The sequence below is a fragment of the Chaetura pelagica genome, unplaced genomic scaffold (genome assembly GCF_000747805.2).
Source record: "Chaetura pelagica isolate M959 unplaced genomic scaffold, ChaPel_1.0 scaffold344, whole genome shotgun sequence".
Lineage (NCBI taxonomy): Eukaryota > Metazoa > Chordata > Aves > Apodiformes > Apodidae > Chaetura > Chaetura pelagica.
In genome coordinates, this window is record NW_009953098.1 from 6296719 (window position 1) to 6324013 (window position 27295).

Here is a 27295-nt window from a genome sequence, read left to right on the forward strand (position 1 = left end):
TAACTAGACCTCCACTCTAGAAGCCCTAAGTGTATGTAGACTATGGAAGAAATGTGCCCAGTAATCCATTTATATCTCCCTTCGTGAGAAATAAAAGGATGAGAGGTAAAGCAAGGAAATTAAATATCAGACAGTTGGCTTGAAGGGAATACTCTGGTGGGGGTGTTTAAATCCATAGTGCTTTGATAAGGTGCTGCAACTACAGAACAGGGAAACACGTAGGACTTGCAGTATCTCTGGTACACTGAGGAGGAGTTGCAGTGACCTTGGATAATTTTTCCAATGTACTAAAATAGATACTTTTTGGACCGTTTCCTTTTTGCTCCTTTTCTTTCTCCAATTGCAAGTTTGTCAGAACTTATGGGGAAAATAGGACAAAATACTGCCTCTCTCAAAGACTGATTTCTGTGATTCAAGTGAGACTGAGGTACTGACCTGTGGCGCATCTAGTCCAGTATCTATTGTCTGACAGTGGCCTCTGCTGGATTCTTCAGAGAAAATTGAAGCACCTACAGAATACATTGTGTTCTGCTATCCTAGACTTTACTCTTTTTTTCCCTTCTCCCAGCCCTCCTCCCCTGTTTCTCCTTGTACCACTATATTTCTAAACCTGACCTGGTACCTTCTCTCTCAAACTCCTTAACTCATCCAAAAAAACAAACTTGCCATTGAGAAATAATTTTGATACAGTTCTTATGTGCTCTCTTACTCTCTGCCTGGTTGTTGTTGGTTGGACTGGGGGGAAGGAGGCCATGTTTTAGGGTTCAGTGGTTAGGTTTTTTTACTTTGTAAGTTCCTTAGTTTGCTTGGCATACACTGCTTGGAATATCTCAATATCTTGCTGTGTGATTATTAAATAGGGGGAGGAACCTGATGAAGATGATGCATATCAAGTCTTGTCAACTCTGAAGAGAATCACTGCTTTCCACAAGTAAGTAGGCTGTGGTGTGGAGGTTATTTTTGTTTTCAATTTGGTATATCAGCTTTTTATTGAAACTTGGAGGCTCTTTGTTAGTGTGAATGATGGAGGATTGTGCAGAATATGATGGATTATGGCTTTCAAGAAACACAAAACTGAATTCTGGGGTTTTTTTTTGCTTTGTGGTGGTTTTGGTGTTCGGTTGGGTTTCATTGGGGGTTTTTTGGTTGGTTTTGATGTTGTTTTGGTGTTTTTGTTGTGGTTTTTATTTTGTTTTAAACCAGTTAATCTTATAGTAGTTGTTAACATAGAATTGCAGAAATGGTATTGGCTAAATTACGTCTTTGCTTCATTTCTAATGCTTCCAGTGCTCATGACCTATCAAGATGGGACTTGTTTGGCTGCAATTACAAGTTACTGAAAACGGGCATTGAAAACGGAGACATGCCAGAACAGGTCTGTAGTAAAAATGTATTCTTTAGGTACAACAACAAATAGCTTTTGTTGCTGCCTTTTATTGGCCTTTGCCATCTAATGTGTTTTTTCCTTTTAATTTCAGATTGTTATTCATGCACTGCAGTGTACTCATTATGTAATCCTTTGGCAGCTAGCAAAAGTTACTGAAAGTAGTTCCACAAAGGTATGACTTGTTCCAGTTTTATTAGCAAATAAATATTTGTACATATATGCGGTGTCATCAAGCGGGAACTGTGGTGGAATTAAGACCAAGAATTTTTTTTTTTTATACTGAGACCTGCCTAAATCTGCATTTCTAAGAATTTCTTCAGAATTTATGGTTTTAATAGGGGAATGCTTGACTAATATTTTTCAAATTTTTTATGTTTTTTTGGTTTTTTTTTATTTACATGTCACTATTATGTTTGACAGATTTGTAGGTAAATAAATGCAGTATCTATTAGTCTGGCACAGTAACAATGCTAAGGAGGCATAGAATATCAGCTATAAAACACAATGTAGTCAGTCTTACTACTCTTAAGTATTTTGAATTTGTTTGTAAACTGAAGTATCAGTGACAAGTCAGTAAGGTACAAGAGTTTGCACACTGTCTTTATGTTCTTATTGCTTAGTGTGTTGCAGTCATACTTTGCTCTTCATCAGTCTTCAAAGACATGAGAAGATGAAGTTAAACTGCAAACTTTTTTTCTTAATAAGAGGTCCTGTTCTATGTATAGCAGTCTTGAAGGGCAAAGCTCTTGCAAATGTCATCTTACTAATTTCACTTCTTGAAAAGTCTTGGAGGAAGGATTAAGGTTTCTTCTATCTATGGGACAGCATTTCTTAGAGAGGGCAATGAGGTGGTTTGCTGTGCCAACTGCCTAATGGAAGATGGTTCTAGAAGGGCCACACACTTTAGAATGGAGTTCTTAAGTGCTGAAACATTTTCTTGAACAAAAATAAGAATAATTCTGAAGTAAGTACATTTTTCAGTGAGATTGTGGTGTTTTTTTTTCTCCTATCCTGTTAACACTTTGTTAGTCTGATAATTGTGGCCTTACTGATTCAGTAGTTAGAATCTGAAGGTCAGTTAAATAAATACTAACTTCTTCACCACTGAATGGCTAGCTAGATTACCATCTAGGTTTTAGCAGCTTTTAACATTTCCAAGACCAAAAATACCAGGTATGAGGTAGATACATAAATTTTTGAGAACCAATTATAGAACCACAGAATGGTTTGGGTTGGAAGAGACTTTAAAGAACATCTAGTTACAACCTCCCTGTCATAAACAGGGACACCTCTTGCTAGAGCAGTTTGCTCTAAGTCTCACCCAGTCTGGCCATTCCAGGGATGGGGCATCCACAACTTCCCTGTTCAACCTGTTCCAGTGTCTCGCCACACCCATAGTGAAGAATTTCTTCCTAATGTCTAACCTAAATCTACCCTATTCCAATTTAAAGCCATTTCCCCTTGTCCTGTCGCCATTTGGAGGCTTTGTGTACCTTATTCCCTAAAGGGTAAACAGCAGTCTGTTCATAAACCTGACAGGAAAAGCTGAGCTTAAATACTGAAGAAGAAGAAGGTTAAAAATTAAGATTAACTTTGCTGTCTTGCAATATATAGTAATTGCTGATGATTTTAGCAGGAATTAAAAGAAGCTTATTTGAAAAGTGGTCCTTTATTGAGACTATTTTCCGCTCCTGTATAGTAAAATTTGGTAACAGTGTGCATAGGTTTAACTTCTGTACCAGAACTTCATTACACTTAACTGCTTGACTACTGCCAAATATGCCAGGTATATCCAGAAGTTCCACTGATTGCTGTTCAGTGGCAATGGAACATAACAGTGAAGAAGTTGAAGAGTAGAAGTGACAGAAATGTGCCTAAAGATTTTGTTTGTTTGTTTTTGTTCTTTGATAAAATTAACTTCTAACAGCGTTCTGTTCGTTAACACTTAAGTATGGGAGTTAGCTTCATCATAAAGGCTGCTAAAAACCCCTACTATATTAATAGGTCTATTTTTATTAAAATTTAAAGGAATAATTCTGAATAAAGGAAATAAAATATTCCTGTGTAATTCTCTTAACATCAGTAGAGCAATCTGAATGGTAAATGTTGAGAGAAAAGTTTCTATGTAGTGAAGGTGTTCACAATCGTTTTATACATAAACTCATAGTCAAAAAGCAGCTGTTGCTTTTGTGATTACTGCTAAGATTAAAGGATGCATTGTACCAGTGTGTTACCTGACTTCTGTCAGGGGTATTTCTTCTTTGGCCTGATGCTGGTTACATAGTTGGGTCTTTTGTAACATGACACTTCCCCAGCTCTACTTGAGCTAGAATTTTCACATGATTGAGTAACTAGAAGTTAGGACACCAACTGTGCTGCACATACTGATGGTATTTTTACCAATTTGATACTTTATTTGCTCAATAATCCACTCTTCTTGGAGCTGTTGCAACACTTCTAAAGCTACTGGTTTTCTTTCTTTTTTTTTTTTTTTCCCCTCCTCCCAATGGAAAAGGGGAGAAAACCCCAACTCGCATATTTTGCTTTCTCCTCAAGCATATTTTGGGTGGTTTGTCTTGTTGTGGTTTTTTTTGGGGGGGAGTGTGTTTTATTGTGGGTTTTTTATTTGGGACTTTTTGGGGGTGTGTTGTTTTATTTTTTGAAGAGAAAGCGGTGGTGAGGGTTTTCCAGGTTTGGTTTTGTGGAAGGGAGGTTTTTACTGTTTTTTTTTTTGTTTGTTTTGCTTGGTTTTTTTAGTTAGTTCACTATTTTCAGCCCAACCTCCATTTCTTTCTGTGATACACAGGATGAGAAAATTGCTACTTGCTATTTTTATTTGTAATAGTGACTTTGAATAATGCAGTGGACTTGAATGTTATGACTGTATATGGGGTCTGTGATGGGTAGCACTGTGATAACACACACTAAATGTGACTATAAAAAGCAAAACTCTTGCATTAAATCCTTCTCTCTAAAGGAGGATCTTCTACGTCTAAAGAAACAGATGAGAGTGTTCTGTCAAATCTGTCAACACTACCTGACCAACGTAAACACTGCTGTTAAGGAACAGGTTAGTGACTGTTGTTTGTCCTTGTAGTCTTCTAATATTATTCTTAAAAACAGTTTAAAAGTTTCTCTTGCTAGTATTTCTAGTGCCTTTGTGGGAATGTGCTGTGCTGTGGATGTTTAGCCTGAATGCTCTTTGAGTCTGAATACATGCTGTACTTCTTTCTGTGCCTGTCCTCATTTAGGTAATTTAGGTAGGATTTCGTAATCAATTCAGACTTAATCCTTTCAGCTATGAGTATATAATTATTTAGTCCATGCAAGTAGATCCTGATGTTGCAGGCTGGAGATAGAAGTCCTGTTTGTTTTTGAAGAAAAATGGATGTGTGAAGGTTTGGGGTTGGTTTATTTTTCTTCTGTTTCAAGAAGAATTGAGACATCATCTTGGGAAATAACTTGTGTTGAGTTTTAAGGGTAACCAGGGTCAAAGGAGAAGATTAGAGTCTCAGAGTCTCTTGCAGTCTGTGGTCGAATAGTTCTCTAGCTGGGACACTTACAGGAGTCTCAGGTTCCAGTGAAGAGCACAGGTTACTGGTAGCAGGATAAATTCTGAGCAAATACCTTTAAAATCCTTTAGAATGCTGAACTGAAAAAAATAAGTATCTCTCTATGAGGGAGGTGTCAGACTATCTTCTGGGTATACTTTTAAATTAGATAGATAGAAGGACAGGAGTCTTTTTGCTCCTAAAGGTAATAATAACCTGGTTTAGCTTAAAGTTGAAAATTTGGTCCACTGAGTTGCACAACCACAGCTTTTGAAACCCTTGCTTTAAGAAGAGTATTTTTTGAATTCAGTAGGCATGTTGTGTGTCAGAGCTATCTAGTGTCAAATATCACAAGGTACAGAGTGTGAATGTGTGAGTAACAAAAAACAATGAAGCTCTTAGTAGGTCTCTAAAGCACTGTTCAAGTCTCGGGTGAAGGCTCTAGAAATTCTAACGGCCGTAGTCACATATGATGACTGAACCATGAACCGTGGTTCTGCTTTCCTTCTCTGTCATGAAAGGGTACAAGGGACTTGAGGAGCATCTGTATTTTTGTGACCAGGAAATTACTAATATTTGCTTTGAGGAGTTAGACAGCAGATCTGTTCATTAAAATGGAAGTACTTAAGAGATTAGAGTCAAAGAGATGAGGTGCATAATTAAGCAGTGTGTTGCTTTGTTCTCTTAATTTGAAGAATGTCAGTCTAGGTACTGATACATTTGAACTTTCCAGGGAGATTGTGTACATACATTTAAATCTGATGTCAGATGCACAAGCTAGCCAGCAAAATGAAGAGGTGGCTGCTTTTTTGGAAGCAAGACATATTTTAGCATTTAAAAGGATTGAATTACCTCAGCTGTTTGATGTTTTACAAATGTGATCAAAGCAATTCTAAAAAAAGAAAGAATAAAAGATGGTATTATGGTTGGTGTCCACAAAGTTCTCCAGTGTCCTAATGTAGGACAGAATTTGGGAATTTCAGGCTCCTCGTGTTTTAATCTCACAGTGTTTTGATACTTAGTTGGCTTTATCTGTGCAATATTTTTATTTGGAAACTAAGTCTTAATTCGGTAACCTCCTGTAAAAAAACCTGCACATTTTGACTTTTAATTGGCCTATGTAGTTGATTAGGTCTTAAGTAGCTTGTGTGCACCATTTGGCTCTTGAGTATTTTATTAAGTGGAAATACATTATTCTAAATAATGCACAGTTTCCAAGCAATTACTTACTAAGGTCTCTTTTTAATAGGCTTTCACGATCCTGTGTGATGTGTTGATGATCTTCAGTCATCAGATTATGACAGGAGGACGTGACATGTTGGAGCCACTTGTTTACACTCCTGATTCTTCATTGCAATCGGAACTACTCAGTTTTATTTTAGATCATGTCTTCATTGATCAGGATGATGATAATAATAGTGCAGGTTTGTACAAAGCTTATGTTTGCTTTATATTATTTGCCTTCTAACTAATATTTTTGTTTACTTATGTTTTTTGTTGTGGTGGATTTTTTTTTTCCTTTTTGGCCTTGAGAGCTGTGTGTGGGCACAGAGGTAGGTTTGTATTTTCAATCATCAGCACCTGATTAATGCATTTTATGTTTTGCAGACATGTAGGGTAATTGTGACAAAGGTTTAGGTTAGTAGGCACAACTCTGTATCAGGAAAAGGGACTCATCAGTGGGCAGTGACGTGCACTGCTCTCAGCACTGAGATTTGATTTTCTGAATCCTGACCATTAACCCATATCAATTTATATGTAAATGCTTAAATATGGAATATTTAAACCAGACGGTTTTCATGTTCTGAACTCTTTCTAGATGGACAGCAGGATGATGAAGCTAGCAAAATTGAAGCGTTGCACAAAAGAAGAAATCTACTTGCAGCTTTCTGTAAACTCATTGTATATACTGTCGTGGAAATGAATACAGCTGCAGACATTTTCAAGCAATATATGAAGGTAAATCTGAAGCCTAGTAGTGATACTTCATAGAACTACTAGAATGCAGTAGTTGTGGATATCTACATTACTGTTTATTTTTTACCTTACAAGATAGCTGATTCAAAATGTGAAGATTTCAAAACTCCAGAGTTGGTAGCTTGTAAACCTTGATGGTATTTTTAAAATTCAATTACTAGTTTAGCAGGCCTGTTGAGAATCTTTTCCATCTTGAATTCTGTATTTTCTAAGCTGAAATTATTTTTTGAGGCTAAACTTTGTAGAAGACAGGGGAAAAACAGTTTTGTGAGCTCCACCCACTGCTTGGCTGCCCCAGCCCCAAGTCATCTATATATTAATACTTAAATATTAAAACCTCTTATTGGCTCCTGGGATTCACAGCTGTACAATAATATGAATTCTCATTTTGTGAACACGGTCAAGCTTTGCTCCTTAGGGATTACCTTAAAAAATTAAAATTTGGGCAGGCTGGTTGTGTCTGAGTGCCCTATGTATCTATTTTGAGTTTCTAAATAACTGATCGGGTCTTTATTGAACCTGAAGTACTTAGGGCTGAATAGGTAACTGTCTTAATTGGAAAAATTACAGCTCTGACACTATCAATATGTGCTTCCTTTCAACAGAGAAACTGGAAGATTCCCTGTAAGAGTTATAGGAGTTACTAAAAAGATTAGATTCTAATCTTGTACCCTGAAGGGGTGAACATGTGTCATTAACAAATGTGTCATGGCCTTGAAGATAAATAAGTCATTCTGCTTCTAAATTAACACTAGCAACAAGAATGAAAAGCAGTGAATATATTCATACTGATTTGATGGGGTTTTATCATTATGGAGGTGTTTTAGTATATAATTTTGGTGATGAACATGTTACGTTTGGCATTTATTTGCTTGTTTTTAATAGCAATTCCAAGATTGTTTTCTGAAGAACTGAGTAGTTGCAATGTTTTCAACTAAAATGGAAAGTTAACCTTATGTTTTCTTCGTTTTTTCTAGTATTACAATGACTATGGTGATATTATTAAAGAAACAATGAGTAAAACAAGACAGATAGACAAAATCCAGTGTGCTAAAACACTTATTCTTAGCTTGCAGCAGGTAAGAATGAGTTATAATACTTTTACAAATGACATTCAATGCTATAGGTCACATCATGGTGTTTAATAGATAGTGTGAGGTATTAATGAAGAAGTTCTAATGGAAGGTAGGGGATAAATAGCTCTGAAGTGAAACACATTCTCTGCAGCTATTTGAAAAACTGCCAGAAGTCATCCTGTACTTAAAAAATAACTGTGCTACAAAGAATGTACGGAAGAGGTTGATAAATACAGAATGAATGTAACTCTGATAATGTTCATAACTAAGCCAATAGTTGTGAGCCACATATTCAGAAAAGTTTTGTGAAACTGCTTGTTTATTTAATCATGAACAGATAAACAAGAGAAAACACTTCCTGCCTGTACAGTGGGGTTTTGTGTTGTTGTTTGTGGGGTTTTCTCATTGGTTGGGTTTTACTCCTTTTTTTAAACTATTCTGAGAAGTAATGGGAAGTTTTAGTACTTCAGTATTCCCTAATGGTTGGTAAGGGCTTCACTCATCTTTGACATTAAAAAATGATTCAGTAAATGAGATTGTTTCTCTGGAGACCTGATGAATTCAGTCGAGGTCAGAGTTGGATTCATCTGCTCATATTAGTCATATTAATTAGTTGTATTTACAGGATCAGAATGATAAAGCCATATATCCATGAAAGCCACTGTACCAGTGTACTCCAGTTTGTCCTCTCTTTCCCCACACTTTTCCTTTTTTTTTTTTTCTTTTTTGACTAAAGGTCATAGAGCCACATAGTGGATATAGATCTAAATATTGATCCTGGTTGCGTACTAACCAGAAAAAATCCTTTATTAAGCCCCTAAACTGGTTTATCTATATGGATATTGCCAGTACAAAGGAGCGTGAGACCTTTCCTTTTAAATAGCAGCATGACTTGAAATACCTGGTGGAACTGCAACATAAAATATGCAGCTAAATACTCCTACAGTTTTTGCTGACTTTTCACCAGGGTTCGCAAAAGACTAATAGTCTTTTCTTTGTCATGAATAGCCAGCCCCTTGCATTTAAAAGGGCAGATAGAGGAAGTGAATATAGTAAGACCAATTACACACACAATAAGGAGACAGTTACACAATCCTAATGTGGCAACAAGACTAGTAACTTGAGGAGACCCAAGTTTTATAAAACAAACAATAAAACCCCACATGTTAAGTTAAACGTGTAACTAGCATTTTTTCCTGGAAGACATCTTAAAAAGAAAACTAATGAGAAGAAACACTAGAAGTGATAGTTGATAAAGTGAATAACTAAGTTGCAGTGAGCTACACAAACATAAAAGAAGTATGCAGCTGTGGGCCAAAGCACATCTAGAAATGAAAAGTTAAAATTCATACTTTGGTTCATTGTTAGTCTTTGTGGCTTTGGTTTATTCTGTATTGTATGAGAGTGTGAAGGATGAGTTTGACTAAATTTGAAAATTGACTGCTGAAGAGAATTATAGTCAAATTCAGTAGGATGAGCAAATAATTGATCAAATTAAAAAAAAGAACTGTAAGTTCAGAGTGTTTTTGCCAACTATTAATAGAATCATAGAATGGTGAAGGATGGAAAGGACCTTAAAGTTTATCAGGTTCCAACCTCCCTACTATGAGCTATGAGCAGGGAGCCAGAGTCTCTTCCAACCTGGCCTTAATCACCTCCAGAGAGAGGGCATCCACAGCCTTGCTGAGCAACCTATTCCAGTGCCTTACTGCCCTCATGGTGAAGAACTTCTTTCTGATGTCTAACCTAGATCTCCCCTTTTTCAGTGTAAATTTATTACCACTTGTCCTATCACTGCCCTCTCTGGTGAAAAGCCTCCCTCCAGCTTTCCTGTAGCCCCCTCAGGTACTGGAAGGTGCTGTAAGGTCTCCTCAGAGCCTTCTCTTCTCCAGGCTGGATAGCCCCAACTTCCTTAGCCTGTCTTCATAGCAGCCTATTCATGCATAGTTTAAAGTCTGATCATCAGTGGCAAAGTTCCTGATGCTTTTAACAGATTTTCTGAAGACGTTTCCATTTTAAAATTTCTTCATTATGCTTGTATTTTGAAAATATAGCAAAAAATAATTTGAAAGTAGTAGTTTAACAAAAATAGTAGTCAAGACCAGGTGAGAATTCAGTCCATTCAGTTCTTCTCTCTTAAGTATACATATCAAGAAATCCTACTAATTTTTGGTATTTTCAACTCTAGAACACCTCATTTAGGGAAGTGCTGAAATCTGTCATTTAACTTATATACAGTTTGATGTGTGCTTGGGCAGTGTGCTTCCCTAAACCTTCATGTTAGTGTTTTGGGGTTGCCAAATTATAAAAGAGCTGTAACACTTCTTAGCTGAATCTTAACTCTGTGTTGATTGCTTCAAAGTTTGACAAAATATATTCATAAAGTAAAATCTCCCCTTTCCTTTCATACAGCTTTTCAATGAAATGATTCAAGAAAATGGTTATAATTTTGACAGATCATCACCAACGTTCAGTGGCATAAAGGAACTTGCTCGACGTTTTGCTTTAACATTTGGACTGGATCAGTTGAAAACAAGAGAAGCTATTGCTATGTTACACAAGTAATTGTGTGCTTTGTATTACTTCTCTTTTTGTAAACACTTCTTGACTAACCTTAACATATCTTTTCAGTATTTCAAAACCAGTTTGTTATTACAAGATGCATCAGCACTAGAGACGACATAGTCCATTTGTAAATTAGGAGATGACTGCAGTTTTGTCCCTGAATTAAACCAAAATGTTAAAATAACATTGATCTTCAGCACCATTGTGTAAGCCTGTTAATGGTAGCAGTGTTGATGCTATAATGAAAAAGTAATTTTAATGTCTTATGTGTAGCAGTAAGAACTGATCATTCAGTTGTGGTCACATCAGCCTCATGCAGAAAGCCTGAAGTACAAAGTAATAAGATGATGACAGAAAGAGTGCATCTAGATTCAGATTGTGATTAGTATTCACTTTTTTTTTGTCAGCATGGAAACACTGAATTATTGCTTTCTTGATGTAGAGGAAAGACGTTCAATTTTGATAGCTCCCAGTGCTTAGAACTTTTTCTTTAGTGTGCGCTTCATGTGACTCAACTTTTAACTTTTTCTTAGGGATGGCATAGAATTTGCTTTTAAGGAGCCGAATCCACAAGGTGAGAGCCAGCCACCATTGAATTTGGCATTTCTTGATATTCTGAGTGAGTTCTCCTCCAAACTTCTCAGACAAGACAAAAGAACAGTGTAAGTATTTTCCTGATATTCTTAATATTTGTGATGATAACCATAAAAGACATGCATCTTAATAAATATTTATTTGTATTGCATTCAAGGCTGTTGTCAGGCCTTTTTGTTTACTAGATGAGGAGCATGGAGTGTTCATTTCAGAAGTTACTTATCTTGACTTGTTAAAATCTTGTTTGCATGTATTTTACATATTTGTAATTATTTTTTCCTTTTAAAGGTATGTTTACTTGGAGAAGTTTATGACCTTTCAGATGTCTCTACGAAGAGAAGATGTGTGGCTTCCTCTCATGTCCTACAGAAACTCTTTATTAGCTGGTGGGGATGATGATACTATGTCAGTGATTAGTGGAATTAGTAGTCGAGGATCTACAGTCAGAAATAAGAAGACAAAGCCAGCAACAGGGAAACGGAAAGTACCCGAAGGTAGAACTTTTCTCATCTTGAAGTTTGCTAGAGTAGATATTGATATAAACCACACGTATTGCTTTCTATTTGTTAGCTTATATCTGTGTATATATATGTCTTCATGAGAAAACTATTTGAAGAGTGAGTAACATAACACATTTTGATTCACAAAAAGAAAGGCACTGCCCAGTGTTATGTCACAGAATATGATAATATGTTAAATGCTCTAACCAGTGGTTATAAATGCAGACCTTTGGGGGGGCACATGTATTCATGGCAAAAAGTAAAGAAACCAATTTGCAGTAAGCAGAAAGTACATGCATTTAAGTCATGTTTAAGCATTCAATTTTAGACTAGTTTGAAAAAAATGTCTTGATGTCCTTACAGCTGAAGAAAGCAGCAGTAGTGACAGTATGTGGCTGAACAGGGAGCAGACAATGCACACACCAGTCATGATGCAGACACCTCAGCTTACTTCCACAATAATGAGGGAGCCCAAGAGATTGCGACCTGAAGAAAATTACATGGGAGTCTATCCTATGCAGCCTGAACACCACCAAGCTCCACTCGATTACAAGTACGTAGATGAGTAGGTCTGCTTTGTGTTAGTGTTCATACACAAAACCAGTTCATGTTTAAAATAGAACAATGGTCTTTTTAAGCACGCAAGTAACGTGGATGTTGGCTCAAAGGCAACAGGAAGAAGCCGCGCGGCAGCAGCAGGAGAGGGCAGCGATGAACTACGTCAAGCTGAGAACCAACTTGCAACATGCTATGTGAGTGAGAGGGAATATTCCTTCCGTGGTTTGGGGAGGGGAGAGTTTATTGAAAGCAGTGTTACTCACGTATCTTTTAAGAGGTGTACATGTTCTAGTTCTTGATCAGTGGTTGGTGTCTTAAAATTTTAAGTTGCGTTAAATAAGTTGCAGGATAAAAGTGCTTGGTCGTGCATTTAGTAGGATAGGTCTGTTTGATTTTTGCTTACTTTTTAACTTAATTTCTAGAAAAATTAAATAGTAGTGAAATTTGTAAAAAAGTAAACTAGTTGTTGAACTGAATGCTGTCCATGGCAGGTATATATAATCTATGCAACATGTGAAACATCTTTATTCCTAACTGTAGAATAATTTTTAGAAATACAACATTAAAAGTTAGGTTTAAAATAGGTGTTGAATTTGTGAAGCAGGAAGTTTCTGCTCAGCTTAATTCTACTATTTCTCCATTGACCTGTGAGTTGTTAGTTTGGAGTTCAGCTGTTTTTTTATTAAAAAAAAGTATTCCTCTTGAAAAAACTGCTGTCTTCAGCATTTCTGTGATCAATACAGATTTTGTCTGACCTGAACTGACACCGAAGTTGAGAAGAATCCTGCAGTAACATTTTTAATAGATCTTCTGAACCCAAAACCACAAAAACCTTGTAAAGTCCTCTATATTGTGACCAAAAGTGAAGACAGTCTAATTAGTCTCTTAAATGAATGCTGTCCTTCAAAGGTCATACGTTCTTACTGTAGTGCCATTCACTTCGTTGTGATTTATCATGTGCATTTTGACATGCACACTAATAAAGTTTTGATGTAGAGCTAGCTTAGCTGAGGAGGGGAAGACTACTTTCAAATGTTCTCTGCTTTACTGAAGGCCCTGTGGCTCTACAGAAGGAGTACAAGTTGTGAACTAAAACCAGGGACATATATGTTGAGGAGCATTATGTGTTTCCCCTACCGTTTTTTTAATTCCTCACTACCAATACTTTATGTAATACAGTTTCAGTGGTTTCATTTAGACCTGTGCTACCAAGTTCCATAAGTTGATCTTTGTTAGTAATTCTTCCTCATTCTTTAGTATCTTCTAGCTGGTTAAATACCAGCTTTCTTTAATAGTAGTTATGCATTTATTTAATGACTTAATTTCTATCTAATGGAATGATAATTTGTTGGCAGTTCCTTACTGAACATTAGCTTCTTCAATATTCAGATAAAACTTGATTTAGTGCTAAAAAATATGCTTTTTGATTTCAGTTGACATAGTACTAAACAATACATATTTCCTTTTAATTTCAGTCGACGTGGCACAAGTCTAATGGAAGATGATGAAGAGCCAATTGTTGAAGATGTGATGATGTCATCAGAAGGGCGGATTGAAGATCTCAATGAAGGCATGGATTTTGACACCATGGACATAGACCTAGTAAGAAATTAACTTACTTTTTTAGTGGATTTTGGATTTGTTTTCTGGCTTTTAAAGTAGGATATTTGAATGAAATTTTCATTTTGGTGAAACAGAAGGATCATTCTTGTTGATCCTCTGCATCCTTCAGTGGCTGTTCCCGTCTGTATACAAGTGCCATCTGTTTAAACTGCCATAACAAAAGCAAGAACACTGCCTGTAATAATAATGTGGATGATGAACATTTGTCCCCAGTAAATTCTTACCCCTTGAGAGTTCAGCTTCATGTATTACAGTTTAAAAACTCTGTTTTGTTCTGAAATTACAGTTAACATGTTTATTTGCTTCCTTTCTAAAGCCACCATCTAAGAACAGGAGAGAAAGAACGGAACTAAAACCAGATTTCTTTGACCCCGCTTCAATCATGGATGAATCGGTAGGTTAACTTACATAAGAGGAAAATAATGTAAAATTAGTCTTAAAGTTATGATACTCTTTTACACAAATTTAAAATGGAAAGAATGCAATCTTTAGGTTGTCTTTGTTAGCTTATTTTGGCAGACTGGTACAGTTAGTGGGATAATTTATGCTGTAAGTTGGCTTAATAAATTCTAAAGTAGTCGATGTTCTTTGCAAGTTTGTAGGAATTTCATTCCTAATACTTTATATGTAGCTATGTAAAACTCAAAAGGCTTTGAATCTGAGAAGATATCACATCTGCTACAGAAAAGACCCTTTCAGAGGTTGATAGGAAAGAGCTTTAAAAAAAATAATTAAAAATAGTGCATACACAACGTTAAAAGGAAGTTTCCTGTTGTGATGAGCTTAGTTGGATGACTCTGTCATTACTAATTGTCAGCATTGGATGGTTTGCTTTTTTTGTGGGGTTGGGCTTTTTGGTGATTGTTTTTTTTGTATTTTTTAATTGGCATATTTAATTTTGTGCATTAGTAAGATAATGGAGAAAATAGATAATAGAGATAATACAGATACCTATTTATAGAGATGAGAGGTATTTTTTCTTTCCATATAAAGTTTTAGGTCCAAACCATCCGAAGTCTGTAGTTTCTGCTTGCAGTTGCCCTTTTTTCCGACTTGATAAATCTGCAGTCTCTATTCTCTTTTTAAAATCTGCATGAGGGATTCCTTCTGTCTTGAACCACTTGTAATGTATGCAGCCATTTTTGACCTTGTGTAGCTGGTACAAAATTACACTGGAAATAATAAACTGCAGCAAGCCAGCAGAGGACAGTACAACAAGGCTTCCTGGGAATCTTGGACAGCTTGGTGGATTTTGGAAGACGGTTATGTATTTTTTACAGTATTGTTGCAGCGTGAACCTGTTCTTGTTATGGGAGAAAGAAGTCTTAAATACTGTTTTAAATGAAAATCCATATATTTTGTACTAGTAGGCCTTTGCTTTAGTAATAATGAATCAGATCAGGTTGTGCATCTAGCTGTTGTGTGTTCTGTTCTTGAAGTAACGCCAAGAAAGTATATAATCTGTTTTCTGACGTTCTGTTTTGAAATAGTTCTTCCCCTCCCCTTGATTTTTAAATTGATTCATCTGTGAAATACCTATACTTTTTATTCTGACAGTGCTGAAAATTTGGTTTTCTACAGATGCATTTAATTGAATTCATAAACCTTTTGGCTTTTCAGTTTCTAAAACTGATCAAATATAATTTTAATAGCTTTACTGTTAGCTCTAGGTATCTTTCTTATATACTTTATTTCTCATGGATCATCCCACGAGAGCCCAGGGCTTGGTAGGCTGCAGTGTGGGAGTGTCACCACCTGATGGCAGCCGGTTACAGCCACATTTTCTCCGAGCTTTTGGAGCCAGTCCTGAGAGCCCAGCGGTGCCTGCCTCACTGTGCCGGCACAACCGGCGGCATCAGACTGTTCCTCTCCAAGGAGCGAGCAGTGGAGCACTGAAAAATGAGTTGGTACGGTCAAGGGGGCACCGACTAGCAAACCTTGCTCCCAGGCAGGATGCAGCAAGGGTGGGGATCCTGGAAGCAGGACTGCAGAAAACAGCTGTACCACAGAACACAGCTGCTCTTTAGCATAAACCCCCACCTAAATGAACTGGGGGCAGCTCTGATAACAGTTTAGGAGACAACATGAATCCGTATTTAATCGGAGCTTAATTTATCAATCAGTATTTTATATGTAAGAATTTTTGAATAATTTCATAAGTGAAAAAATTTCTCTGAATAAAGTTACTTTGCTTTATTCGTATAATTTATTTCAGAAGTCCATTATTGTTTGAGTTCTTGCACTTGTTTTTAATAGAACTAGACATAATAAAGCTGTTTATTTATTCAGGTGCACATGGTTTATGGTCAGAATTTTAGTGTATCATCTCATTTTTTGATGTGTCCAGCTATTGCTGGCACCAGAGGCAGTTGTGTCTTAGTGTGCTGTATTGTATGATGCATCTAAAGTGAATTTGATACCAAGAACAGTAAAAACTGGTTTGTAAACAGATAAATGTGAACAGCAGTGTTAAGATTCAGGAAAATTAAGTCTCTCATGGCTCTCTCTGATTTTATAAAGTCCTGTAAAAGCTAAGACAGTCATAAGATCTGGAACTCCTGGGGTTTTGGGTGGGTTTTTTGGCACATCAGTTGTGATGCCTATTTCCATTGGCATAGAGAATTATATGGCATGCTCCCACATGGGAAATGGAAACTGATTCTTTGTTTCAGGAAAGCTTTTTCTTCACTTAATCACACAGTCTCCTGAAGGACAGTATTTCGATTTTACCTGATTATTGTTTGATTATTTGTTGTCTTCCTGACAGAGTTGATATATTTAATAGGAAATATTAAGTTTGTGTCCTGGCTGTGGCTGTGGGTTTTTATAAAAGCAGCAGCAGCAGCCAGTGTATACAGTGTTTCTCCCAAGGCTTAGTTACTGGAAACTACACACTTGTTTTCAAGCTAAGACCTGTAGAATGCTATTATCAAAGAACTCTTAAGTTAGACAACTTAATAAAAATTATTTTGCAATTATTATCTAAAATATTTAAAGCACAGTCTTTATCACATTCCTACTGGACATAATTAATTTCAAGTGTGGGGGAAATATTTTCTAGTGAATGAGGTGCCCTTTTCATATTACTACATAAATCAGAAGTGTGGTCAATCTGGTTTGAAAGAAAAATAAAGTTAAAATGCCTTAACTTATCTTGAAGTGTCTTAATCTTAAATCATATACTAATTGCTTTGTTTTTGTTAAATGTGTAGTAGACTACAAATTGACACCATTTCTAACTTTTTTTTTAGGTTCTTGGGGTGTCAATGTTTTAATACCAGAGCAGCAAATAAATCAGTGGTGAAGTCATTTTCTAAGTGGAAGAGGAAGTTTTTCATTACAAAATTGTGGTAGATACAGTGAAATTCTGAACAGATTTTTCTCTAAGGAGAATGACATGCTTTCAAGATCAAGTGCATTGAAGGGGCAGTTTTGTTTGCCTGAAAAAAAAAGAAATGTAAAGGACAAGTAAACAATTTGAGGATAAGCTACACTTTTTGTTGGGAAAAAATAATCAATATTTTATTTATGTGCTATCAGTTTATTTCTGGATCATAAGAAGTACTCCCTCTGAGTTTTAATCTAACAGTCTGAGAGGTGTTTGGTACAGATTTGAGCCCCTCTCTATACACTTGCTGGCTATACTATAAATAATCATGAGCTCTCCTGAATTGCTGTTTACATCTGTGAACTGAAGTGATAGATGAATTGGTTTTCTTACAGTAGTAGAACCAGAGGAGTGTCAGTATTTTAAATTAAATGCAAACTTTGGCAACAAAAGGTTTGTATTACTTAATCATGGACAAAATTACATAAAGCAGAATTTTAACAGCTTTTTAGTCTAAAACACACTTTTATTCCAAAAGCTTCATGCTAGCCTTCTCAGAAAGGTCCATAAACTATGAACTACCAGAAGGTAACAGATCTCAGTCATGCTTGCCCATTACCAACCCTGAAAGTTTGCTTGTCCTTTAAGAAAAATGTAATGTTGTGAAATTCCTTCCAGTAGTGCCACTGTATTTTGTCTCCAAATAAAAGAAGCTTATTGTAGTATGTTTGCAGAAAAATTCTAAACAAAAATTATACAGCTTATTAGAGTGTGGGAATAGGGATCTAAATTTTAAATAAAATTATATATATATATAAATTGGTGCTGATTTTATAATTGCGCAGTTTGTTTAGTTTTTTCTTACTTTTAAATTCCAACTTAAAATTATGAGGTTTCAGAAATATATTGAAAGTTTAACAATGTTTAAAAATAGAAGAGCATGAGAATTCATGCTTTAAAAATGATTTTTAAATTTGTATTTTATATTGTTTTATCTATCTGTCTTTGCAAGCAGTCTTCAGGTTAAAGATACTTCTAACAGGTTACAGTACATTTCCTCTGTATGTAAATTAGATTGGATAATAGAAATTCATAAACAACCCATAATATTCTTTAAAAGCTAAGCTTTAAACTTCATTTTGTGTCCATTCACAAATAAATTAAATTTGGTCTAAAACAGAAAGTGGATCTATACCATTTTGACATCAACTCATTTGCAAGGCTTAGGCAGCTAGACATCATTTTAAAGGAAATATTAACTTATATTACATATGTATATTTTTTGTCAGTTGTCTCTCAGTTCTCGAGGTATATTATTTTAATCATTCCATGCCTTAATATGCTTGCAATACAAGAATCTCCCCAAATGGGTGAATACAAAAAGGCTTCCTGTTTTTAGACTCAGAAATTAAGCATTCGGCTGTGGTAGCCAAAAACCATAGATTATCTAAAGGATCATGATAAAATATAATTATTTTACTAAGTCATGGGGTAACAACAAACTCAAAACTAGATCTGCCTAACTCATTTTACATAAATAAATACTCATGTCTAAAAGTACTGCCTATATTGTTTTTCACACCACTGCATTTAATAGAACTGCTGAGAGGACTGTATATATGATTTTAAACTTAAGTTGATTTTTCTTACTCTTGAAGGAGTGTTTCTTTGTGAAAGCAGTTCTTACAGCTTTGTTTTCAACCAGCTAAAAATGTTTTATATATTTACCTTAACCTGTTGTCCTCCACATTCTATTGTCCTAATTGTACTGTTTTCTGATTTGTATTTATGTCTTGAGACAGTAACTTTTTGAATAAAAATAAACCTACAGTATGTTGTATGTTTGATCTTTTTAAATCGGGTTTAGGGGAGGACAGTGAAGAATGGGGTATAAGTAATGCAAATGTTATGTTTATAGAAATCAAAATCTTTTTCCATGTCTTTTAAGTGTTTGTCTCAGAGTTGGGATAATGTATGGAAAACTGCACTGTTTTATATTTGTAATAAATTGTACAAGTTTTTAAAATGTGAATAAAGCACTAATTGGGTAATAATTTAAAGTAGAAAAGTTAATACAATCATGATTGTTTTAAATATGCTTTAATTTGAGATAAACTTGTTTAAAAAAATTAGTGTAAATACAGAGTGAGCTTTTCAAGAGGTTAGTACCTGCAAATAAAATTTTTAAAATTTGTATAGAACTTTTACATGCCAAGAAATCAGTGGTTAATTATTTTTGTGTTAACCTTTTTTAAAGGTGTATCGATAGTCTCTATGTTGGTTTCTTTTTTCCTGTTAACTTTTATCTGACATTATTCAGAATGTTTTGATTCATATGTGAGAGGTATTGTATATAGTCTAGTAGGAGTACCAGTGAAAGTGCTGCTTGCCAGTTCAGCTCAGAACAAATGGAAAGAGAGCAAGGAAATGAGGGGAAAAGCCCTAAAGATCTCTTCCCCTCCCCTCCACTACTGAGCAGCCCTGGCTGTGTCTTGAAAGCTCCTTTCTGTTACAAGGCTTTTCAAAGGAGTTGTTTTAAAATCATAGCTATAATACTTCTAATCCTTGCTAATGTAACTTTGGATGGTTTGTTTTTGTTTTTTTCTTTCATTATTATTACAAATGTTCATTCCTATCTCTAAATCCTGTTGTAAGTTCAATAGTACCTTGTGGAAAATGATTTTAGTAGGTTCTAAGTTTATAACACAAGAAAATACCTTCACTATACAATGTAGAGTCTGTTCTAGTTATGCCATTTTCGTACAGAAGCCTGTAAATTAAAGAAATTTGAGTTTTGAAAAGATAATGTGATAAAAATGTAGAAAACAATAAACAATTCAGAGAAAGTAAAGCCTGTCCTCTAGTTTACCAAGGAGGTCACAGAGAAGATGCTGACACAGAATGAAGGTCAAAGGAATAGTCTTCACATACTCTGTAAAAAGTTATTTCTTGCTATTAAACAACCAAAGACGATATGTAAGAAGTTAGTGATTACTGTTGTTTGTTTCCCTTCGGCTGTTGTGGTGCTGGTTTCTGTAGCTTGTTAGAACCAGTAAATCCCCGTCTTCTCTCAGTATAACTAAATAATTGCCATTTTGAAATTTAATCCTCTCGTTTTCCTGATAGTTTACACATACACTTGTCCTAGCATGGGATTAACTTACCTTCCTGTGCATAAAAAGTACTGAGGTTTTCAGATGCTCAACCTATAAGTATCACTATTTCTTTTTTATTTAATGATCTGATGAATGTCATGAGCTTGTTCATTCTTTGAAGTATTTGTCAAAATTGTCAATTTCTGCTTCAGAATTCTTTTGATAAAACACATTGATTCTTTAAAAATACTCTTACTTAACTGCTTTAACTTAATTTTCTTCACTCAATTTATGATACTGAAATGCAGTTTATGTCATTGCCTCATTTTTTCGTAATCCTAAGCAATCTTTAGTAGTGAGATTGTTTCATTTCTGATATTTATTGGTATCCAAAAGGGTTCACGTCTTTGATGGAGGTGAGTGATGACACATAATTGGAAAACAAGGTAATGTGGGACAATGCTACTTATAATTTTATTTAAAAAGTAAATAGTCAATGCCAGTTGAGCCTGTCATTTTCCTCAGCTTCCTTTCTCTCCTGTAGCCCTTCTTCATGTTGCTGAGTTTCTTGAATATGTACTTCTTTGATGAGATCTTAATTTTCTTTTTTTTTTAAAGTTTTTAACTGCTAAATTGTGAGTCATAATAGATTCTTTGTAAATGAGTGCCTTCCAACTAGCAGTTCAGCTGCTTTTTTTTGTAGCTACTGTCAGATTTTATAGATATAAATCATAGTGGCAGTACAGTGGTAAGAAGCTATAAACATGCCCAAAAAAATGATCCCAAGAATGTTAAAGATTAGATGGATGGCTGATGGAGCCCCCTGTGGAAATGTCCCTGTTCTAGAGAATAGGTTCAGTTCTTCACAATATCATTGTGCTTCCCAGAACAGATTGTGTTATTTCTGCTGAGCTTTTCCAAGCATTTTTTGATTGGAAAGAAGAGGTAAGCCATCATATTGACTGCTTTTGTCAAAGAAAGGGCTGCAGTTACCAGTCATAAAAGTGAAATATGTGTTCAGCTGATAACAGCTTGAATTCTGTGTTTTCAGAGAAGCTATTAAAAAAATTAATATGGTAAACTATAAATCAAAATAATAAAACCTCTAGGGATCCTAGAACATCTCAAATACGGAAGGGGATGTGAAGATAGTTACTTAATGGAAACATACAAGTAATACAAGGTTTTGAAGAACTAATTAATTAGTTTGATGAAGACAGTTTCTGGTGTGCTGAGGTGAGCGATGACTGGTCAGATCAATGAGCAGCAGCAGTTTGTTTCAGATCTGATAGTCTGTGGCCACACCCAGAACACTCTTGAATTAAGAGACCAATGTCCTGTTAATTTCCATTCTTTTAAAGTGCTTTTTGAGAAAGCGTTTTCCTGGATACTAATATTGTTGCTAAAACTCTTGACAAATAAATTGCAAACATTGTGTCCTTGTGCTTATTTAGCCCTTCTCTGGACTGCTCATTCAATGTATTTGACCTTAGCTTAGATTTTTTTTTTTCCGTGTACCTTTCCGTCAGACTGTAAAATCTGTTGACAGGCACTGTAAGGCCTTGGGAATTGCTGTGACCATTGTGCTGCAGTTAATGCAGGTAATAGTGGGTTTGGGTGGGCTTGAAGCTTTGCTGTGAGTGACAGGGCTCCAGGCCAGCCTGCTGATCCTATGCTGCTCAGCCTGAGTATTTTGTGGGTAAAGTGTTTCAGCTTTTCAGTACTATGTTGGCAGCTCCAAGTGAAACCTTATTTACCACACCATATGGCCATTCCAGGAAGCCATGCAATTTGCTGTTGCTTTTTAAATAGCAGTTAAACCACAATTCTTGAGTGACGTACATGCAGATCTCTTATTATTTCAACACACACTGTTCACAGGTTTATATTCTGTTTTCTTCTCTTTAGACTGCTGAACTCTACCAACAGCAAAAAAGCAAACCACATCCACTTGTTTTTCATATTGTACACAAAAGCACTATTAAGATGTAGCATATCTTACATTTATCCTACTCTTTGTATTTTTCATCTTGAAATACTGAGCTCTCTTACGTGACTGTTCTTGCGTATCAACTGACAAAAACCTGTCTTTTCATTGCTTCTGTTGCTGGCTTATAATCTTCTACATCTTGAAAAGCAGATTTTTTGGGGGCGGTTTTTTAACTGAAGTCTTCCATTACAGCCAGGAATTGAAGTGCTCTATGAAACCGAGCGTGGATCAGGGAAGTGGCTTTGTAAAGTGCAAACACTATCTTGTCACTTCCATCCTGTTTGAGGTACTGATGCTGTTACGGTTTAAGGGCGTATTGTGTAAAATGCTGGTAATGGGAGAAGCCTGCAGGTTTGTACTATTGATAGTTTTCCTTGTTAAGGGACTGTTTTTTTTCTTGCTTATATCAATAGCTTGTACTTGGTGAAAGCAGCTTGTTTGAAGTGCCAGGAAGGTAAAAGGAACAGATGTCCTATTTAAAAGTTGATTTCATTGCAGTCTCTTTGTTGTTTGTTGTTGGTTTGGATTTTTTTTAGCCTTGCAACACTTAATCTTCTGCTTCAGAATGGCTTTTACCTTCTACAGTTCTCTACTTCACCTGGGTTAGATTTGTAGTGGAGCCCTGTAGAAAGGAGAGACTGCCAAGGACATGATTTCAGCTGTTGGCATTACCGTCCTTTTCCTGGGATTTGTTATGATTTAAGCAAAGAATTTGTTTGTTGTGGCATGCTACTGATTGTCAGAGATCCACAAATTTTGTAGATTTAGACAGTTTAGAAGCATTGTTTATTCACATGCTGTTCCTTTAGTTAATAGAATTAGATTTAGGTCACTTGATCCATTTTCTTAAACCCCCCACCCACAAGGAAAGTCATATTTTCTTCTTTGTTTTATTTGCTGTTCATCTCTTATTCATTGACCAGGCATACATGGTGTGTAAAGGATGATAGAACCAGACCACACCACTTAGTGATGCATATTCAAAAATGTGGTAACTTGGCAGGATGGATATTCTGGGCAGATGATGTCTCCTGTTGTACAAAATACAAACACGTACACACAGATCACAGCACTGGGTCTAGTTTCCACTTGCGTGACAGGGACCTGGAGAGCAAGATACTCTGACCAGGCAGTGTGTTGTGGCCAAGCTGCCAGCCAGGGCCCAACATGGTTCCTCCTCATGGTTGTCATCTCTCAGAAGGGGTAATTAATTCCTGTTCATACATTAGCTTGTCACCAAGCTGCCAGTGGCTTGTCAGTCCTGTAACCCTGGGTCATCCACCTTCTGACTCCACCAAACAGAATGCCAAAGTAGTTACTGTTGTTGTCCAGTTCATTTTCAATTGACTTTGTGATCAACTTGAGCTGGGCCTGGTGAGTGAAGTAATTAATTTATCAGAAGAAACGTTAGAGAAATAAACCAGCTTGGTTTGGGGCTTTCAGACCATTGTATTCTAGGAAAAAGTGGACAGATTTGATGCATCAGCATAAATTATGCCTCTTATCCCTGTAGGACTTGCTAGGGGAGAGAAGCAGGGACATCTTTCTCAAAAAACTCAAAGGATGAGGACTCCTAACTTGTTTCAACTTAGTTTTTGAAGAAATCCTCTTGAAATGAGGTCTGAAAATGTTACTGCTTCTATTCTCCACTCTCAGCCAGCCTTTAGAAGGCCCCTTTTACACCACTGTAGCTGGTCTGAAATCAAGTCTGTTATGTCTCCATCCCCAGTCTGCTGTAGGTGATGGACAGTGGGCAAAAGTTTCTGTTCTGGGGAACTGAAATGGCACGCAGATGCCATGATACCCTCTTTCACCTGCTTGTGTTACAGGAATTTGGACTGAGCTATTCGGGCAACCCAGCCCTGTCCTTTGTTTAGCAAATTGGTGTCCTTGGTGCAGAGATTACACAGAGTTCTGCTTTCAAAGGACAGTGACAGCAATTACATAAAGTAAAGCTTAAGTTAGTAATAACCATACAGCCCTAATCAGTATGATATTTTCAAAGTGATGCCTCGTAACTTTTGCAGAAGTCAAATTAAGGTATTAATTCTTATTCTGGTACCGTAGCATTTAGAGGTGAGATTTCCCTGGCTTTGTATGAGAATTGGATCTGGGTAGATAATTTGTAGTAACTTATTCATTGAATTTTGCCTCTTTTATTTGTTCAAGCATTGGGTGTTTTTTCAGTTACTTCTATTTCTGGTGCTGCTATCTGTGGCTGAGATTCATGGTGTTTTTTCTGCCACCCCTTTGAAGTACAGGGAGCTTTTCTAGTTATCTTCAGTCCCTATTTTTTATAATTACATATCCTCTTGGGAGAACCAGGGCTTTTTAACTGTCAGTATAGTTCTAGACACCTGACACATTACTGAGTGAAGATGTCTGATAATACAGAGGTTAACTTGAGAGTTTTGTTTAGGACAGTCCCTAGTCTCAAGCCAGATTGAGGAAAAAATGCAAGTATTTGTTTATGACATCCTAAATGTTGTTAAATCAACAAAATATTTGTTGCAACAACCAACTTGCTTATAATTTTACTTTTTAATAAGATTTCAGAATCATAAAAATACTGATTGGAAAGAATCTGTAGATACCATCTAGTTCAGCATCCCTCAGAAAGTAAAGTCAGCCAGTTAAAGTCAGCCTAAATGGAAGAGTTGTTTCATGGCTGAGCCTTAACCCACTGTGGAGGATGGCAGTGACCTGCTGCACCTCCCTCCTGTCCTGGGAGGGTTTGTGCATGGCCCAGCTGAGCCTCCTCAGCCACAGGTCTTGGCCTATCGGTATCCCTGCCCAGCCAGGAGGAGTCTGACCCTCTGTGGTAGGAGGTGGTCTGCTGGGAGCTGCCCCCATCTGCTGGCCTGGACCCTCCCTGTAGGTCTCTGGGCTTTCCCATTTCCTTGCCCCCTCCTTGAACTGGGGTCCAGCCGTAAACATGCATGACCTTGCAGGAGCAGAGGACTGTAAGACCAACCCGATGGCCCAGCAGGCTGCCACGAAGGAGTGGGAAGAACCTTTAATCTGCTTAAGCCAGGATCAAGCAATTTTCGTATTCAGCTGTCTCAGCAGGCATTTCCAGAATTATGAGGCAAATATATTTTACTGTACATCGTATTAATATATCACTACTTGTGGGAGTATTTAATATTCTGTGTATGCCTGTTTAGTTGCTTGATCTGCATGAGCAGAGATGTACTCGGTGGGAAGCAGTGGTGCTGGTCTGGGGAGCTGTGGAGCCCTCCCAGCCCCATGGCAGCCTGCTTGCCAGTGGGCTAACAAGCACTGGAAGACTTAGTGGGTTAAAATTATCTTTTTTTCTTTCAAGCATTTCCATTAACTGATACTTGTGTAAACTGCAAGGATCACACCTTAGGATAGCAGAGATTGGAAGGTGTGGTGTGGCATGGCCCCTTCTGTAGGGCCCCGGGCATCTGCGTTTACAGAGCCAAGATGTCTCCCCGGGCTAGAATTGATCTTACCCCTCTGATGCAAATCATAGAAATCATAGCATGGTTTGGATTTGAAGGGACTTTAAAGATCGTCTGTTTCCAACCCCCCTGCATGGGCAGAGACAGCTTTCTCTAGACCAGGTTGCTTCAAGCCTCATCCCCCATCCAACCTGGCCTTGAACACTTTCAAGGATAAGGCTTCCACAGCTTCCCTGGGCAACCTGTGCCAGTGTCTCACCACCTTCACAGTGAAGAATTTCTTTCTAATGTCTAAGTTAAATCTACCATCTTCCAGTTAAAAGCCATTGGCCCTTGTCCTGTCAGTACATGTTCTTGTAAAAAGTTCTTCCCCACATTCAGGTACTGGAAGGCTGCTGTAAGGTTTCCCTGGATGCTTTTTCTGTGTGTTGTTGCTATGCCAGGTTCTTGGCTATCTGCAGCCTGAGATAAGGTCTCTGGATTGGGTTTTTTTTGTTGCCTCTCTTTTTCTTTTGTACCTGAAAATCTTGACAAGCTAGAAATCCCTACAGGAACATACAAATAAGCAGAGTTGTTCTTGTTTCTTTACAGTAATAACTAATCCATTTTTCGGAGGAAAGAAGGTCACTTCAGGGTAAAGATAGAATTGGTTAACAAGGCTTTTCATTGAGAAGAATAATAGCAATGAAGAAGATAAACCTTCCTAGAGGATACTTCAGTGTTTGTATTATGAGTGCAGGACTGAGACTTCTTCACAGTGTTTTATGGACTGTGTGTTTGGATTTAATCTTTCTCATGTGTTACCTGAGCCCCAGGTGGTGTTGGAGGACAGTGTGAAGGGGTGTGTGTGGAGGCGTCTGACAGACCGCAGGAAAGCTGTATTCAAGGCTCCATGGTGTGCGCCAGCAGCCTTCACCTCTGCCAGAGGCTTTCTTCTCTCAGCTGATGGGGGATTGCCTCGATGTTAATGAACACAATGGCAAGTGCTTTTGGAGCTGAAAGGAATTAATTGCTAGATTATAATAGGCTGAGTTCACTGTCTTAGGAAAGTATTAATATGTTAGGAAAATATTAAATTACAGGAGCCTCTGGTAGAAATAAGGGAGCTGACAGAGTAGAAAGGCAGAACAGGAGATTTTTGTGTGGTTTTAGTGACTGAGAAATTTGAGAACAGATTGTACTTCAGTTCTGTCAGGATGTGATTTACAGATGTTCTGGTTTAGATGTGTAATGGAAAATATGTTTTAAGTGCTGAAGTGTCAGTGCGGTGAAGACTGCTGTACTTCCCAGGTCACGCAGGTGATACTCAGATCCTGGGGAGAGGACTTTATCATTCTCTTGTTTGGCCAGAAATTTGGGGGGAAGAAAGTACTTTTTGTTCAGACTTAAGTGCAACATAAGCGTAGCTATATTTATTCTAGGACCTGAAATAACCCAGAAGCTTAAGTGCTGGTGCATTATGCTGTCCAGATACTCTTTATCTCCCCTTATAGATCCTCCAGTAGCCTGATAGACGCCTGTGACTCCACAGCGTAAAGTGATCTGCTCCAGTAGCATGGCTGTCTTGCTTGTTTGCAGGGAATACGTGCCCACCAGAAGGGCTTCTCCCTTCAGGCAAACCAC

At 36.9% G+C, this 27295-nt stretch overlaps 1 protein-coding gene across 4 annotated transcripts in view; it reads left to right on the forward strand.

Annotated features, from left to right (window-relative positions):
- The window catches only part of STAG2 (stromal antigen 2), a 74459-nt gene extending 55246 nt beyond the window's left edge, over window positions 1-19213 (forward strand). Inside the window, exons 20-34 of one of the 4 annotated variants that reach the window (XM_009997124.1) lie at window positions 861-931; window positions 1288-1375; window positions 1479-1559; window positions 4365-4457; window positions 6188-6362; window positions 6758-6897; window positions 7893-7994; window positions 10404-10552; window positions 11090-11218; window positions 11439-11644; window positions 12014-12203; window positions 12289-12402; window positions 13684-13810; window positions 14148-14225; window positions 17083-19213. In XM_009997124.1, coding sequence (XP_009995426.1) covers window positions 861-931; window positions 1288-1375; window positions 1479-1559; window positions 4365-4457; window positions 6188-6362; window positions 6758-6897; window positions 7893-7994; window positions 10404-10552; window positions 11090-11218; window positions 11439-11644; window positions 12014-12203; window positions 12289-12402; window positions 13684-13810; window positions 14148-14225; window positions 17083-17106 — 1767 coding nt within the window. In that variant the 3' untranslated portion in view covers window positions 17107-19213. Of the gene's footprint in view, window positions 1-860; window positions 932-1287; window positions 1376-1478; window positions 1560-4364; window positions 4458-6187; window positions 6363-6757; window positions 6898-7892; window positions 7995-10403; window positions 10553-11089; window positions 11219-11438; window positions 11645-11995; window positions 12204-12288; window positions 12403-13683; window positions 13811-14147; window positions 14226-17082 lie in introns of all 4 variants that reach the window. The other 3 variants (XM_009997125.1, XM_009997123.1, XM_009997126.1) reach the window with 3 other exon arrangements.
- Window positions 19214-27295: the final 8082 nt, after the last annotated feature.